Here is a 17,983-nt window from a genome sequence, read left to right as displayed (position 1 = left end):
TCTCAGCAAGTCGAGTGTCCCTTTCCTTTTCTATGAAATCCTGGTCTGGAGTAGGAATTCTGGTGATAAATACTGGCAATGATAACTTTTCAGTAAAAAGAATTTAGGGTGTCTCTACCAGCAGTATAGAAGGGAGAGGTTTTGCTAGTGTTCCCAGTGACAAGAGGAAGAAAGAGGTGTGCCTTTGCCTAATGCTGGAAGATGGAGTGGAACCACTTAGCTGCAGTCCAGTGTTTGTAAGCTTTTTACTCCCTAATACTAAGAAATAAAAGTATATGTCCATGAGTTTTTATTATTTTTCTTGAGGTATTTGTACAGTTTGGGGGATAAAGGCAGAATATTTTCCGTGAAGTATACCTTCTATTTAAAAAACAATTCTGTGCTGATATTTCTTGATTATTAAATATTGTGGTAAATGTTACAAGAAAATGTTATAATTTAGCTAGAATTTGGTAACAAAATGAAGACATTTTAATTTCTCTTAATGACTACTCTTTCTTGGGTGGTGTTTGGCCGACTTAACCCCTATGAGTTGGTATCATGCATATAGGGTATTTGTATTAAAAAATTTCCAAGTGATTATTCTTGCTTTATGCATTGTTGAGTATTTCTTTTTTTTTTTTTAAGAACTTTGCACTTTATTTTGTACAAGTTATTCCTTTTGTAGAAATTATTCCTCCTTTCCCAACCATCTTTTCTGATACTTATTGTTTTGACCTTTTTTTAAAAAAATTTTTTAATTTTTTTTATTGGTTGTTCACAACATTACAAAGCTCTTGACATATCATATTTCATACATTAGAATCAAGTGGGTTATGAACTCCCATTTTTACCCCAAATACAGGTTGCAGAATCACATCGGTTACACATCCACATTTTTACATACTGCCATATTAGTGACTGTTGTATTCTGCTACCTTTCCTATCCTCTACTATCCCCCCTCCCCTCCCCTCCCATCTTCTCTCTCTACCCCATCTACTGTAATTCATTTCCCTCCATGTTTATTATCCCATTCCCCTCACAACCTCTTCTCACAAAACCCCTTTGTGTCTGACTAATGTTGCCATTAAATGGAATAGTGTATGTTTTCTACCAGAGGGAGTCTTGCCTTTGATTGTAACCTTTTTTAATTTTATTTTTTAACTCTCAAGAAGGGCAAACAGTTTTTCTTCCCTATTTTAAAGATAGAAGTTACTATTTTCATCATTATTTTTAAAACAAAGGACCAGTGTGCTGTTCCTAAGTCTTAGTAGTTAATCAATATAGGCTTCTTTGAAAATCATTTTTGATACCTTGTAAGTCTAGATGGTAAAGGTAAATTAGTGAAAAGGAATAATGAGTTTTTTCTTTCCTTTTGGTAAATTTGTGGCATCTCATAATTTTTAGTTTTCTTGACAATACTGATGAATGATGGATTAGAAGATCACACTTGGTGACATCAGAAAGTTCTTCACTTCTGAGGCTTCTCTTGATGCTTGTCTTTTTTGGCTAACATTCTTAGTCAAAATATTCCTATATATTGTCTTTCTTTGGTCGTTATTTTATTTTTGAACTTTTTTCATTTGCAAGAACTTATTGAAAATTGTTAATAAAAGGTTTTTAAAATTTGTGTTTAGGGTTTTATTTGGTTTTAGTAGTTTTAAGAGCTGTCATGTAACACAATGGCAAAAAATATAACATTTTTAAAAATTGTGAGTTTATGATGATGACTTCAGAAACTGAGGGAAGGAATCTACTTGAGAATGGATAATAATCAGTAATAAAGAAATGAGCAATGTAGTATGCAAGACATAAGTTTTACTTATAAATAGTACGACTCTTGATATACTGTGCCTAATAAATCATAAGTATGCCTTCTTGATTTTTCTTTGGCACATTTTCCAAGCAAGAAGTATTGGTTTTGGTAATTTAGGCAAATGGAATCATAAATTTTTATATTTAATAAAATATATTTAATAATATATTTTATATTTAATAAAAAGTCCTAAATTTTTATATTTAATAATGATATACTTAATGTATTTTCAAGGCTTAGTGTTATCTTTGAAGTATTTTAACTTTTTTCTGCTAGTATTTACATATGGAAAACATGTTAAAGGGAGAAATTGCTTTAATGAAAATTGAGTTTTGGGTCTGGAGTTGTGGCTCAGTGGAGAGCATTTGACTAGCATGTGTGAGGCACTGGGTTCGTTTCTCAGCACCACATAAATAAATACTAAATGAAAAAACATAGAAAAGAAAATTGAGTTTTTTTTTTTTTAACTTTTTTCTCCTCTATCTTCTTATTTTTTTAGGTGCAGTTTTCTTGGTTATTTTTTGCAGGCGCTATCCCTGTGTTTTTTTCATTTTTTATTGCAACTCTTCTATGTCATTATAATAACTGGGATCCTGTAATGGTAGGAATCAGAAGAATTTTTGCCTTTATATGCAGAAAACATCGAATTCAGAGGTAGGTTTAGTTCCTATATAACTTTAAAAATAATGTTTGCTAAGTAAATTAAGAATCATATCATGCTCACCTGCCCTTTAGAGATTTTGCAAGGAATATTTGAAAGATTATGTTATTCGTGTGTTATGTCAAAAAAAAAACAATAAAATATTGGGCTGAGGTTGTGGCTTAGTGGCAGAGTACTTGCCTTGTTCATTTGAGGCACTGGGTTTGATCCTCAGCACCACATAAAAGTAAATAAACAAAGATATTGTGTCCATGTATAACTAAGAAAAATTTTTTAAAAAATGCTTTAAAAAATAAAATATTTATTCAGATCCTTTAGGTGATAAGATAGTTTCTTCATTGCTATTTTTGGAAAAAAAAGTTCTGAATCACAGGTAAAACCAAAATGCTCATTGTTCTTCTGTGATGAATTTAAATATAGAAAACTTTTGTTGATTTGAACATAATTCATAATAGAATATGTTAGTGTTGCTTCAAATTTTTTTTTCTTTTTAAAAAATATTTATTTCTGTTAGTTGTACATAATGCCTTTATTTATTTATTTTTATGTGGTGCTGAGAATCGAACCCAGGGCCTCGTACACACCAGGCGAGTGCTCTACCTCTGAGTTATAACCTCAGCCCTCAAATTTTCTTTCTTTTTAAAGAGAGGACACTTTACGTTTTGTTATAAAAACATGGGGTAAATTGTTGAAGAATCTTACCTTAGTCTTGCTTCTGCCACTGACTTGCATTCTGACTTCACAGTCTTAGTCGGTGGAATAGATAATTTTTAAGGTTTCTGTTCATCTCTGAAACTTTCCTTAACTGTTGCTTTCTTTTATTAAGAGTTTCAGAAGACAGTGAACAGTGCGAGAGTCTCATTCCTATGCATGGTGTCTCTCAGGAGGATGGAGCTAGTTAGCTGTTGTTGTCTGTAGTCCAGGTTTGTATGTGAGTGAATATTGGTGTTGAATAAGGTTCTTATTCTTGTAGTATACACAGAATTGATTTTCTGTAATTAGTGTTTGAGAGGCAATACAACATATAAAGGCAGTATATCCTCTGGAGTTGTATGCCTGGGTTATAATACCAGCTTTACCATGTTCCTGACTGTGTGACCCTGTGCAAAGTTCTTGGTCCCTTTGTGCCTCAGTTATTTTATTTGGAAGTGGTGTTACAATAGAATTACCTTCATAACATTTTCCCTAAATACTTGGTAAATTCTAAGTTTGTACAGTAGTGCCCAACTCAGATTAGTGATTACTAAATTTTAATTCTTATTTATATTTATGTTACAGGTTATTGTATTTAATGATATGTTTTAGAAAACATATTTTTTCTGATTATAAAAGTAAGAAAATATGTAATACTTGAGTAAATATTCAGTCTTTTCTTATACATGTTTGTGTGTGTTTTTTTTTAACTGGCACATTATGAATCCTGATGCTCTGTATGTGCCTTTTCACTTTGCAATGTTTTAGAGACATCATTTTCAAAATTTTAAAAGATTTAAAAATTTTTAAGAACTATTATCTTACATTTTTTAGAGAGCAGAAAGAGTAGATGATATTTAGTGATTTGCAAATTCAGCATTTTTTTGGCAGATTAAAAAAGTGTTTAGAATAAGAGCAGATGGTAAATTACTAGAATTCTGGAGATTCAGGTTCTTCTGAGATATCATTAGGCAATTTTTATTGAAATGTTTCCTGATTGCAACTGGGTTTTCCCTCCCAGTTTTCCTAGAACATGGTACAACTTCTGTCAATTTCTAGCATTCTCTTTGGCCCTACAGCTTAAATTTCATTATCTTCAGGGTAAATTTGCATGTAATCTAAATCTAATCTTGGTTTTGTGTTTCTCTTTGGTGGGTTGTTTTTTAACCTAGTTTTTATTGCTGTGATGGTTATACATGTATATAATTTGAGTAAAAATTTTACAAGACTATAAAACAAAAGCCCTGTCTTGCCCTCCTGCTTTCATTCTTTTCCCACTCTGAGGAAATCACTTTAAACTTAGCTGATTCTTTTGGTATTTGCCTCTCTGCATCTCTACTTATCATTTTTATACTTCTGTTTGATTTTTCAGTTTTAGGCATCTTCATTTGACTTTTTCACTAAAGTAGATGCCAATCTCTGCTCCACTTGCCTACATCCCAATCACATATCTTTCCTACCTTCCCATCATCTCTGTATAGTTGTTAAATATTTTCAGATAGATCTATATTTAATGTTTATATATTTTTTTTGACTAAATAAATGTTAATTATAACTGAGCCATGTAGGATTTCCAGAGTCCCTTTCTTACTACCCTTTAGAGAATAAACCGTAAGTCTTGTCTTGGGATAGAGAAGAGGTTTTAGACCAGCTCTAAACATTAGGGGCAGGGCACCTGAGTGCTTAACTGTTTTTTTTTTTTTTTTTTCCTGACATTGTTCCAGTATTCCTGTTTTTAGTTGCTTCTTCACCCCTCCTTACAGAAATACCTGTTTGTATTTCTTCATTGCTAGCTAAGAGTGGCTGCTATTTTGTTGTCTCTCAGTTCTTTATTTTTCCAGGTGGGTTATTCCTTAAAAAAAAAAAAATCTGTTGTCTATTTAATGAGGTTCTGGGGGAAAAATGGGACTAAATATTACGTTTATTTGCCATCTTCAAATTAAAAATTGCCACCAGAAACACAATTATTTTTAAAAGTTTGTTTTGGTTTTGGTACTGGGGATTCAACCCAGGGGTGCTTTACTCCTGAGCTACATCTCCAGCCATTTTTATTTTTCATTTTGAGATAGGGTTTCACTATGTTGCTTAGGGCCTCACTAAATTGCTGAGTCTGGCCTTGAACTTGCACTCCTCCTGCTTCAGCCTCTCAGGTTGCTGGGATAACAGGCATGTACCACCATGTCCAGCTTCTTTAAAGCTTTTTAATGCCATAATTTATGCATTAGCCTTCTCTGCTATGTTGTATATTACTCCCATGCTCACATTCAGACCCATCTCCACCCAGGCAATATTTCAGTAGTTTTGGGAATGAAAGCTGGATAAAAGGGAGAGAGTAAAAACTAAAGATAGAATGCATTCGAATTGAACAGTTTGGCAGGAGTCTGTCTCTATAGGGGTAATGAAATATACTAGCAATAAAACTGCTCATACACAATCTTTAGGTAATATTGACTCTCAGTCTTTGACATTGGTATAGAACTTTTTTTTTTCCTTAGTTCTTAATTGGGTTTAAGTATTCAGATATATCCATATGAAATGTATTTCAATGTTAAGATAATTATTATGCTTTAAAAATATAAACTATAGAACATGAAAACTGTGAAAATTAGTAATCTAATCACCTCTGCTTTTTTTTTGTTTTGCTTTATTTTTAGCTTGATGATGGAAAATTATGCAGCGAAGAGACAATCTCTGGCAAGTTTTTGTAGAAAAATGTTTCAGTGCCTAGTCTGAAAAATAACAGTTTCAGTTCTTTGAAACTCTAAAATATATTTTCCTTATGTCTGTTTTCTTCATTTTCATAATGAAGTACTTTACTATGTAGCTGTGTACATATCACTACAATTATAGGAAGTTCCAGTCCATAGTCCATCTAAAGGACCCACCTGCCTTACATATCTCAAGGAATTCAGTTGATGAAATCATTTGAACTAATCAAGGAATAAAATCCTAATGTTCTCAAGACTTGGTTTTCACATATTTGTTCAGTGCTAGACTATTTCCAAGAAATCACGTATGTATGTAGAGCAATGCTTTTGACAGATAAAATGCTAAATTAAGCTGCCTGTAATAGGTATGGATTGTAATTTTCAGTTTTGTAGAATATTGCAAATTAACTACACAGAAAAAAAATGTTTATGTAACAACCATGTTCATGCAAATTTGGTGAAACTTTAAAGAGAATAAATGTTTGAGAAAAGATCTGGTACACTTACACTACATATACTGTATTATTTCATAGCATTAGGTGCCTTGTATTTTAAAAATGTGACAAACCATGACAAATTTTTAAAGGAGAAGTATTGTAAAATGAAGAATTATGTATTTCTAAAAGCTGTATTGCTGTAAATTTCATCGATAAAGCTCTGTTTAATTTAGAGTTTTAAAGAAATATTCTCTTCAATTAAGAAATTTTCATAATGGAATGATTTAAATTGAAGTGATAAAAAGTATTATTAAAATAAAATGTTTATATATATTTGTGTATTACAAATGTATCAAGTGATTTCATATTTTTTCACATTATAAATGGGTCAAACTACTATAGAACTAAATAATTGTTTTCCTAATTGTTTTTTTTTTTTTGGATACAAGGGAGTGAACCCTTGAGGTGTTTAACCACTGAGCCATATCCCCAGCCCCCTAAATTTTTAATGGTTAAAGTATCAATAAAGGAAGGCAAGATGGGATTGCACTTTAAAAAATTACATTTGAATTTTTTCTGTTCCAAGATAAAATTAAGATATTCCTAATAGCAAATCTTAAACTTAGGTGTTACATGTGCTTCTTATATATCTGCTCCTGGACTCTTATTTGGTATCAGTAAAGATATGTCCCGGGATTCGTAGATTTTTAAATTATGATTCATTCCCTTTTCAAGTTTTGTGAGAACAGTTTAAGTTAGTTGTCTTCTGAATTTCTTAATGAATCTGATTTTTAAAAATTCCTTTTGCAGGATTCAGCTTCAGTTTATCCTATTCACATTCTTAAATTGCTTTGGTGTTATAATGAATCTAAAGTGAAGTTTTAGATTCTGCGTAGTCCTGAGAACTTTTATATTAATGTAAAAGATTGCTCTTGTATTAAATTTAAAAGCAGCTGTCTTCTCACTTGGTGCCTACAAATAATTCTTTAGGTAAAAATAATGTCGATTTTATTATACTTTTGACCTATTTAGCTTGATAGCTAGCATATTTACGAATGTCCATAAAAGAAATGTGGACTTCTAAGGAATTTTCTTTTAAAAATAACTTGCTGAAATAATTCAATTAGCGAAGACTAATTTTGGTTGAAATTTATTGCTTAGATAATAATATAATTTGTATATTATTTAGATAGTATATCTAGTTTTCTGTTTTTGGTGTTTGTTCACAAAGATTGAGCAATTTATAAGGTAAAATAGTAGAGACAGTGGAGAACATACTGAAAATTTAAAATATTCTCTAACTGGTAGGAAAAGAGGTTGAATTTAGTATTTTTTGCTATTCATTTCATCCATATAATGTGTTATTACTTGGAATGGAACTGGTTAGTGAGCCTTAGTTAACATGCTGAATGGACAAATTTTCAGCAGGGTTTCTTCCACTAGGCTGCTTGTTTTTTATGGAAGACCTTCTTTAGAAGGAAGCACAATTATATCGGTTAGCTGACATATGAATTACTTCTGCGTTACTCACCCATCTATTATCTTTTCTCTCAAGTTTTATCTATCTGGATGATTGTTGATTTTGAATACTGTAGCCATGGGAAGTAAGCAGTTGAGGATTTTCTTTTTGCACCTTTGTATTTACCATTTCTCTTTTCAAGAAGTCAAATGCTGGAAGTCTGGTGCTATGGTGCATGCCTGGTAGTTTAGCTATTGCACAGACTGAAGCAGGAGGATCATTGGGGCCGAGGAGTTTGGGGCCATTCTGGGGAGCATAATTAGATTCTCTCTTAAAAAAAAGAAGGAAAAAAATCCTTTCTGTGGATTATTAGAAACTAGGCAGTAATCACAGTGACTGCTTTACATGCTCAAAAACATGGTTGGGAGAAGTCCCTTTCAAGAAACTGCTAATGACCTTCCTCTTTCAGAACAGTATTGACCCATGATCATATTTTTCTGAAATCTAAAGAGAATTCTGATACCTTGCTTTCAGTCTTCTATTTTTCTTCCCATACATAATTTAAGTTTCATTATTGCATAATGTTTCAAATTATGACCTTGATTGAAGGAAGTGAATTTTTTCTTCAAAGACTTTCTATTAGATGAACATCAGCATCTCGAATAGAACAAAACTGAAGAATGAGGCAACTTTAAACGTATTTAGATGAATGCTTTTAAAGCTTAGAAAGGACATTAGGTGTGTGTAATGCACCTATATTTATTCCTTTAAATAAACTTTGATTTTTTAAATTGAGATGTTGGCTTCTGTCAGCCTGACTAAATTAATTCCTTACATTAAACTGATTTTCCCCCTGGCAGCTGATTGCATTGTTTCTGTAGGTGAAGCTCTGTAAAAGTGAGCTCACAAGGTTAAATGTGAATGTTCTCAAAGGTATACAGCTCGTTTCAAGAAGAATGTTAATGCCTGCTTTAATATCAATCATGCAAAGCCAATTTGGGGTTGCAAGGTATGACCCTTTGGGAAACCAGGTTTTCTTGTAAGGCACTAATCCTTAGTGTGCTGGTTGAAGAAATAAAATGTCTTTAAAGAAGGATAAAGGTGCAATCAATTAGAAAATACTATTTTCCCACAATCTATTAGCAAATGTTATTTCATTTTAAGCAATACTAGTTGTTATAATCCTGCTTCATTTCTCCCTATTCTCCTTTTGGAATATTATAAGGATATTTCAGGAATAATTTGCAAAAGTATGAGATGACTGTTATCTGACATTTGCAGACTTATATCACTAACATATTGTCTGCTGTTTTTTTTAAATGGTGATATACCATTTATGAGATATTCAGTTTACAGAATTTGAAATTAGACTTCTATTTTAATGTCTTTCATGTTCTTAGAATTCCATTTAGATAAACTGTGGTACTGTTTTTTTTACATAGACTGGGAATTTTTAGACAATATTTGTCATTTTTTATAATATCAGCCTTATTTTCTTGGATAATAATTAATAATACCACGTTCCATGGGTGTGCTATTTGTGTTTTGTGCACAGCAAATTTTCCTTTAGATCTCCAGAGCCTTTAATAAATAGAACAGAGAGGTTCATTATAAATTAGAAACAAATGACTTTTGAAAGTATGCATTTTAATATGGAGCTTTTTCTGTTTTGCTATCAGGAGTAAAGATTGTCTAATGATTTGAGCATTTATTTTACCTTTAACTCATATTTGATTACTGCATTTTCATTCATTTTTGGGTACCTAAAACTTTGTGGTTTATATATCTTAAAAACTATCATTTTAATGTTACTACATTTTGAAAATAATACTTTCCTATACTCAATATGTATTATTAACCCTTAGATACCAAATAATGAAATTAGTGACCTATCTTTAGGGAAAAGTTACATATGAAAAGTTATTAATACTCTAGTTAGGCATATTTGCTGAAATATTAATGTGCATGGCAACATCTCCACTGAGACCATTTTTAATTTATAATGACAAAAATGGGATTTTTGTTTTTGAGTTAGGGGTTTGGGGCAGGGAAGCACTTTGAAGACAACATTTTCTTCATGCATTTTTTAGAAAAGTAAAACTTCCAAACTGGAACTTTTAAACAAGTCATTTCATGAAATTTTTAGTTTTTAATTTAGTATGTGGTTTCTTTCTTAAGAGCTACTTTTATTAACTTTCATTAGATCCTTGCGTGCTAAGCATTCAGTATTTTCTTGGTTTTCCTGTGCCTAGTTTTAATTATGGTAAGTAATAATAAAGTCAGTCATGTGAAAGTATCTATTAATTTCAGTGGATCCTTGCAAGGCAGGCAGAAAATTTCTGTTCCAAGACTCTTATTTTTGGACCCCAGGTGAAAATAATGCTTTAGATTTTTACTACCAGTATTTGCTTACTTGGAATAGCTTTTATATTAATTTTTCTTTTGAAAAAATCCAATGTCAATTAGTTATTATACCATGTAGGATCCAAAGCAAAACTGTATTGAATGTTATGATTGTCTTAATTATTTGGGAATAAAGCATAACCCATTAAATTCTTTTGACCTTTGTAGTAGTGTTATGATATACAGGCACTCCTTGACTTATGATGGTGTTATTTCCAATAAGCTTGTCATAACTTGATACTAAGTTGAAAATGTATTTAATACGTCTAACCTGTTGAACTTCATAGTTTAGCAGCATGTTACATCGCAGATCAACAGTTTACCCTGCATCGCTGACTGGGAATTGTGGTTTTGCTGCTGTTGCCCAGGATCAAGATAGTTATACTGCAGATAGCTAGCCTGAGAAAATATCAGGATGCAAAATTGGAAATACTGAATGTGTATTGCTTTCCCACTGTCATAAAATCTAAAAGTTGTTAAGTCCAGTCACATTAAGTTGGGGACTGTCTTTATTTTAATAAGCATGTTCCAAATAAAACTTCAGGGAGACAGCAAACTCCCAAATTTAAGCTTATATCAGCACATCACTTGGCAATCTTGTTAAACAGATTCCTAGGGTCACCCTAGAGTTGATGGTTTAGTTTTACTGAGGTTGTGCTTGGGAATTTGCGTTGCTGACAAGTGTCCAGGTGATGCCTCATTCCCAAGGTCACATTCTTGTGAGTTGTTACTCTGCAGGAGAGTATTAGTTGGATTCCTTCTCTTCCCTATTAGCAAACTTATTTTGGGGAAATTATTTAAAACAGTAGAACATTTCTTAGCTATGAGATTCATGTTAATGTTACCTGCCTAGAATCGTGAAAAGTGAAAAAATGCTCAACTCAGCATAGCTGGGTACTTGAAAAATGCTGACTACTTTGGTCAGTCTTCCCTTACTATCCTCCACTGTAAAGTGAGGAGCTAAAGTCGATATCTTACAAGGTTTCTCTCAGCTGTAACATTCTGTGATTCCAAACCTATGTGTGTTTAATGCTTTATACAGAGTGGTAATAATAGAGACCATTGTTTTTTTTTCTTTTATTAGAACATCTAGACGATAAAAAGTTTTTAGTCTGATTTATAAGGCAGTATATTTAAGAAATATTTGAGTACAGTTTGAATCCACCACAGTTTTATGGAAGCTGAGTGTATCAGATACATAGGCAAACTTAGAGTTATTGGCTTTATTAGACTCTTTGGTGTGTGGTATCCTAGTGACCTAATGTATGTTCACAATATATGGTTTTCTTCACTGCTTGATTTTAGCATAAAATCAAGGGTCAGATCATCAATTTACCCTGCATCGCTGACTGGGAACTGTGGTTTTGCTGCTGCTGCCCAGGATCAAGATAGTTATACTGCAGATCGCTAGCCTAAGAAAATATCAGAATGCAAAACTGGAAGTACTGAATGTGGAGCAAATCCAAGCTAATGATTTAATATAGCATCATTTTCCAGTGTTTTATTTAAAAATCACCATTAAGGTGTTCACTATTTTTAATTTATAATCTTAAAAATCATGGGTACTAAGACTACCAGGCTTAAATACTACTAGATTTTCTCATCTTTTAATTCTATTTCTTTACAAAATGAAAATAATCACCATTAGGCTCCTTTTGCCTTTCCCCAGATCTGCTCTACTATAAATATGGTAAAGAGCGTACACAGTGAAAAGCATATGTAAGATTGAGGTCTGAAGACATGGAACTTCAGTATTTATATGCATCCAGAATGGTCTCCTTGAAGTACAGACAGCTGGGTGTTTGCAGAAAGAGTGCCAGTGATTTGAATGGAAGGCTTTCCCCACACATTGGACCCTGCAGTTTACATTTGGAATATGTTTTTTTTAAATCTAAGAAAACAGAGTCTACAATGAATGTAGACAGACATTAAAAATGCTTATTCTCTTTATTAGTATAATGTGAAATATCTAATAATGCCAAAAAATTTAGAAATTCCAGAATTCAGTGTAGGGCTTACTAATTTTAAGACTCATCTCATCTGAGATGAGTCTTAAAATTAGTAATAGAAGTTAGATAACAATACTTGTGTGGGACCTAGTGTGCATTTATTTGTAGTCATAAATCTTTTGAATACTTTCATGTAGGAAACATCTTGGATTTTTTAGTACATCTTTAATCCTCTTTGATGAATAAATTAAAGCTGAATTTGTCAAATGTTAGCATACTGTGACTCAAATAAGACAAGAGTGCATCATTCTGGTCAAGTTGCCACATAAATTTTACCTGATAGGTCTATATTGAGTAATCAATGGCTATATGTGAATACTCCCAGGAACAGTGATGGTTAGTACAGAATTCAAGTCAGCTCAATTACCAGACCCAAAAGGCCAGAGGTAATGAAAGAGTACTTTAGAAAGATGAAATGTTTATGATAAACAGTGTTTGAGATATTTATTGCCTTGGTGTGAGTAATTTAAAGTTTTTAGCCTCAATTTTGTGATAAAACAATTTTATTCCTCATCTACTTAATAAGATGAATATTTTCAGATTCTGGGGGATTTAAAATTTAAATAATTTTAAAAAATTAATTGTAATTGCTACTTAATTTTACTAGTTAGCTTCTGATTTAGGGCCAAAACTGTCCTGGTTTGGGATGCAATTTGAAGTATTGCTTATTTTTTATGTATAGTATGAGAAACATTATTTTACAGATTATGAATAGCCAAATGTGAAATATAAGTATTTTAATACATTATTTGTACAAACTCATTTGTATATTGTATCCTATTTTCTATCTCAGTAAAAGTATGCAAAAACTTCAGACTTGTACAAACAGGTAATTTGACTTCGAAAGTTTCCTTGTATTAAAACATTTCAATTTAATCTTTTTAAAAATTATTTATTTATTCTAATTAAGTGTATATGACAGGAAAATGCATTTTGGTTAATTGTACACGATTGCAGTACAACTTTTCATTTCTCTGGTTGTACACGATATAGCATCGCACCATATGTGCAGTCATACATGTACCTAGGGTAATAATGTCCATATCATTCCACCATCTTTCCTGCCCCCATCCCCTCCTTCTCTCCACCCTTTACCCAATCACAATTCTTCCATTTTTCCCGCTCCCCACCCTACCCCATTATGGATCAATATCCACTTATCAGAGAGAACATTCAGCTTTTTTTTGGGGGGGGGATTGGCTTACTTCGTTTAACATGATAGTCTTCAGCTCCATCCATTTACCTTCAAATGCCATAATTTTATTCTCTTTTAATGCTGATAAATATTTCATTATGTATATATCACCATTTTTTTTTATCCATTCATCTATTGAAGGGCATCTAGGTTGGTTACACAGTTTAGCTATTGTGAATTGAGCTGCTAAAAACATTGATGTGGCTGTGTCACTATAGTATGCTGATTTAAAGTCCTTTGGGTATAGACTGAGGAGTGGGATAGCTAGGTCAAGTGATACTTTCTTTCCAAGTTTTCTGAGGAGTCTCCATACTGCTTTCCAGAGTGGTTGCACCACCAGCAATGTATGAGTGTGCCTTTTCCCCCACATCCTTGCTAACACTTATTGTTGTTTGTATTCTTGATAACTGCCATTTTGACTGGGGTGAGATGAAATCTTAGTGTAGTTTTGATTTGCGTTTCTCTAATTGCTAGAGATGTTGAACATTTTTTCATGTATTTGTTGATCGACTATATATCTTCTACTGAGAAGTTTCTGTTCAGCTCCTCAGCCCATTTATTGACTGGGTTGTTTGTTTTTCGGTGTTAAGTTTTTTGAGTTTTTTATATATCCCAGAGAGTAGTGTTCTGTCTGATGTGCGTGTGGCCAAAATTTGCTGTCAAAATGTAGGTTGTCTCTTCACCTCATTGATTGTTTCTTTTGCTGAGAAGAAACTTTTTAGTTTGAACCCATGCCATTTATTGACTCTTAATTTTATTTCTTACACTTTAGGTGTCTTGTTAAGGAAGTGGGGGCCTAATCTGACATGATGAAGATTTGGGCCTACTTTTTCCTCTATTAGATGTAGGGTCTCTGGTCTAATTCCTAGGTCCTTGATCTTCTTTGAGTTGAGTTTTGTGAATGGTGAGAGATACAGGTTTATTTTCATTTTGCTGCATGTGGATTTCCAATTTTCCTAGCACCATTTGTTGAAGAGGCTGTCCTTTCTCCAATGTATGTTTTGGTACCTTTGTCTAGTATGAAATAACCGTATTTATGTAGGTTGGTCTCTGTGTCTTCTGTTCTGTACCATGGGTCTACATGTCTACTTTGGTGCCAATACCATGATGTTTGTGTTACTACAGTTTTTTAGTATAGTTTAAGATCTGGTATTGTGATGCCTTCTGCTTCACTTTTCTTACTAAGGATTGCTTTGACTATTCTGGGTCTCTTATTTTTCCAAATGAATTTCATGATTGCTTTTTGTATTTCTATAAGAAATGATGTTGGGATTTCAATTGGAATCTCATTGAATCTGTTAGCACTTTGGGTAGTATGACCATTTTGACAATATTAATTTTCCTATCCAAGAGCATGAGAGATCTTTCCATATTCTAAGGTATTCAATTTCCTTCTTTAGTGTTCTGTTGTTTTTATTGTGGAGGTCTTTCACCTCTTTAGTTAAATTGATCCCCAAGTTTTTTTTTTTTTTTGGAGGCTATTGTGAATGGGGTAGTTTTCCTAATCTCTCTTTTAGAGGATTAATCACTGATACATAGAAATGCATTGATTTATGGGTATTTATTTTATATCCTGCTTCTTTGCTGAATTCATTTATTAATGCCTTTAAGATGTCTCTCAGGTGTTTGATAAACTAGATCTTCTGAGGAGTGCATCTTCAGCTTTGATAAACCAAATGTTAAATGTAGTTAGTTGCATTTTATGCATGTTAAGATCCAAAGCTAACATAAAAGGTGAAGCTTTTGAATAATTAAATTACTCTTGGAAATGTTCCATGTAGGAGATATACATTCCATCTCATGATGAGGCCCTTTCAGTAAGTTTTTCCTCCAGAGTTGGTATAACTCACCATTTTATTGATTATTATAGCAGTTAGGTTTACACAAAGGGGGAAGAAAAACTTGTGTTTTAAACCTAGGGAATTCAAAACAAAATTGATGGCTCAGTTATTGAAAGAGATATTAGGACAAGCAAAGGACTAACAGTACTCAAATAAATATTAGCAGAAAGCCAGTGCTGTTGGGCTGGTGGAGCAAGGGGAAGAAGAGTTCAGAAAGCCTAAGACCAGTGTTGCCCGCAATTAGGGGCTCCACAGTAGTGAGAGCTGGAACCTTTGGGGAAAGACAGCCAAGGCAAAAGAGGAGAGGAAGACTATTCTGTTTGTTTGTTTGTCTGTTTATTTATTTATTTATTTATTTATTTATTTATTTATTTATTTATTTATAATTTCCTGGTTCCCATTTGCAGGATCTGCCTGGAAGCCAGCTGGCACAGGAGCCTTGTAGTATCAACTTCCCTGAGGTAGAATGGACCAGGAGATGATCGCAGGTGAAGCAGGTCCAGAACTGGCCCAGGCTATGTCTAGCTTGCACTGGGGAACCATATTGTAAAGACAACCATTAAATAAAAGAATCACAGCTTGTAAAGATGTCACAGTGCAAGGAATATTCTAGAACTAAGATTGATTTTGTCCATTTCAAATGTACTCCAGAAAGTAGAATTAAGGGAAATTTCCCAATCTGGACATCTATTTTTTATTCCTGTTCTTCCTCCTCTTCTATTTATTCCCTACCTCCCTCCTTTTTATTTTCCTTCTCCCCACAAACTGGGCTAGGGAATTATGAAGGATGGTATCACCTCTTTAAAACCAAAAATATATGGAATAGAAAAATATTTTTTTTAGAACTGAAAAGGAGGAAAAGCATTTGACATAATGTATGCAAGGAAATGTTGGGAATGAGGAAATAAGAATGATTTCTTAATTCCTTAAAAGAGTCATGAAAGAAAGAAAATCAAAATCTTAAGGAAATAGTGGTCTTAAATCCTTATTTTTATTACTTGAAATTTCTTTATCCACTAATTATTTTTAAAATGCATCTTAAAGGTGAGATCTAACAAGCTCAAATATATTTAATATCAAGGATTTGCCTTTTTGCTAAACATCTGTCTAGTCATTTTTCAACCCTAATGTGTAGGGTTTAAAGATAAAAATTTAAAGCTAGTTCTCTGATCATAGCATTATTCTTTAACCACTAGAAGCAGCTCTGGAGAATATCTTGTGGCAAAACTAGGGTAATGCCATGAGCCAATTTGCTAAGAACAGTCTCAGTTTACATTTTTTTTCTGCCCTTGTCCTGGTGTAATCATTAAAAGAGATATTAGGGCAAGCAAAAATGCCCCCCTTCACTTTGGGAAGTGTCACAGTTTAGACGATAAATTATATGGTTATATGAGTATCATATGTACAGTTTCTTGACAATTAGGCCACTACCAAAATTTTTTTTTTCTCACACTCAATCTAGGGTCTTGATACTATATTTGTGTACTTCCATAAAGGAAGCAACTGGCCAGCAACTCTAGGTGTTTTGATCAATGTTATGAGCCCTCTTTTCCCCTGGAGCTGACTTTATACAATCAGTAGGTTACTGTGGATGGAAATGAAGATGAGGTCGATCCTGCCTGCTCTTGGCCCAAATTCTTCCTCCAAAGGCTTTATATCAGTTATTGTCAGGTAACAAAAATCAAGCAATGGGGAAGGGAAATACAATCAATTCTCTTATAACAAAGGGCAGCAAATACCTTGAACAATGCACCAAAACCCTGAAAACCAGCACACGTCCTTTGCACTTAGTTCTTTAGATCGTTACAAGCCATGGCAAGTTTTTAGTTTTCAATTGGCATTAAGGACATCTAGAATCAAATCTAGCCAAATAGACCCAAATCATCCCAAAAGCTGAGGACATCTAAAATATGTAATGATTACTGCTTTCACAAAGATTAAGAAAAATTTTTAACAGGCAAATTGTACCTTCAAACAAAAATGCAGCAGGTCACCATGCTTTTGTTAAAACAAATAGCCAATTATACCATCTCTGAGTATCTAATATCATCCCAGAATGAAGATGATGAGTCCTTAAAGAAATAGTATGTGATTTGGTCTTTGTTTAATATTTACAAACCAAACACTCAAGTCTTGAGCGTACTTGTGTGTGTGTGTGTGTGTATATATTTTCGAGAGAGAGAATTTTTTAATATTTATTTTTTAGTTTTAGGTGGACACAACATCTTTATTTTTTATGTGGTGCTGAGGATCGAACCCAGTTCCCCATGCATTCCAGGCGAGCATGCTACCACTTGAGTCATATACCCAGCCCGTACTTGTATATCTTATAACCTGAGTTTTGATCTCAGATCATTTTGGGAGGGTACTGGGGATTGAACTCAGGGGCACTTAATCACTGAGCCACATCCCTGTTATTTAGAGACAGGATCTCAGTTGCTTAGCACCTCGCTTTGCTGAAGCTGGCTTTGAATTTGTGATCCTTCTGTCCTCCCAAACCGCTGGGATTATAGGTATGTGCCACTGTACTGGCATTTTTTTTTCTTTACACTCATTTTAGATGGACAATCTATGCTTAGCCTACATGAAGTTATTTATCATTTCAAGTTCTGCTCAATGCTAGTGTCCCAGGAGATTAAATTAATGGGTATTACAAAACAAAGCAAAAGCTGATTCTGTGGTTGAATAAGTTGAAGATGTATTTACATGTTCCCGTTTTACTTTAGCTTTGCATATTAAACATTATTTTGTGTATGTAAAGATGATTTTTAAGAGGATGAG

At 33.1% G+C, this 17,983-nt stretch overlaps 1 protein-coding gene across 11 annotated transcripts in view; it reads left to right on the top strand.

Moving 5' to 3' along the window:
• The window catches only part of Slc35f5 (solute carrier family 35 member F5), a 52,909-nt gene that overhangs the window by 26,593 nt on the left and 8,333 nt on the right, over positions 1–17,983 (top strand). For 2 of the 11 annotated variants that reach the window (XR_013424027.1, XR_013424026.1), the window contains exons 14-17: positions 2,296–2,450; positions 3,284–3,380; positions 5,805–12,995; positions 15,610–15,788. Coding sequence is in view for 4 of the 11 variants with exons in the window: in XM_040294093.2 (XP_040150027.1) it covers positions 2,296–2,450; positions 3,284–3,359 (231 nt within the window). In the remaining 7 variants the exon portion in view is untranslated. Of the gene's footprint in view, positions 1–2,295; positions 2,451–3,283; positions 3,389–5,804; positions 12,996–15,609; positions 15,789–17,983 lie in introns of those variants that run through there. The other 9 variants (XR_013424022.1, XR_013424025.1, XR_013424023.1 and 6 more) reach the window with 9 other exon arrangements.

Source organism: Ictidomys tridecemlineatus, chromosome 7, assembly GCF_052094955.1.
Source record: "Ictidomys tridecemlineatus isolate mIctTri1 chromosome 7, mIctTri1.hap1, whole genome shotgun sequence".
Taxonomy (NCBI): Eukaryota; Metazoa; Chordata; class Mammalia; order Rodentia; family Sciuridae; genus Ictidomys; species Ictidomys tridecemlineatus.
Note: the sequence above shows the minus strand (reverse complement) of the source record. Positions and strands in the feature narration are given on the sequence as shown.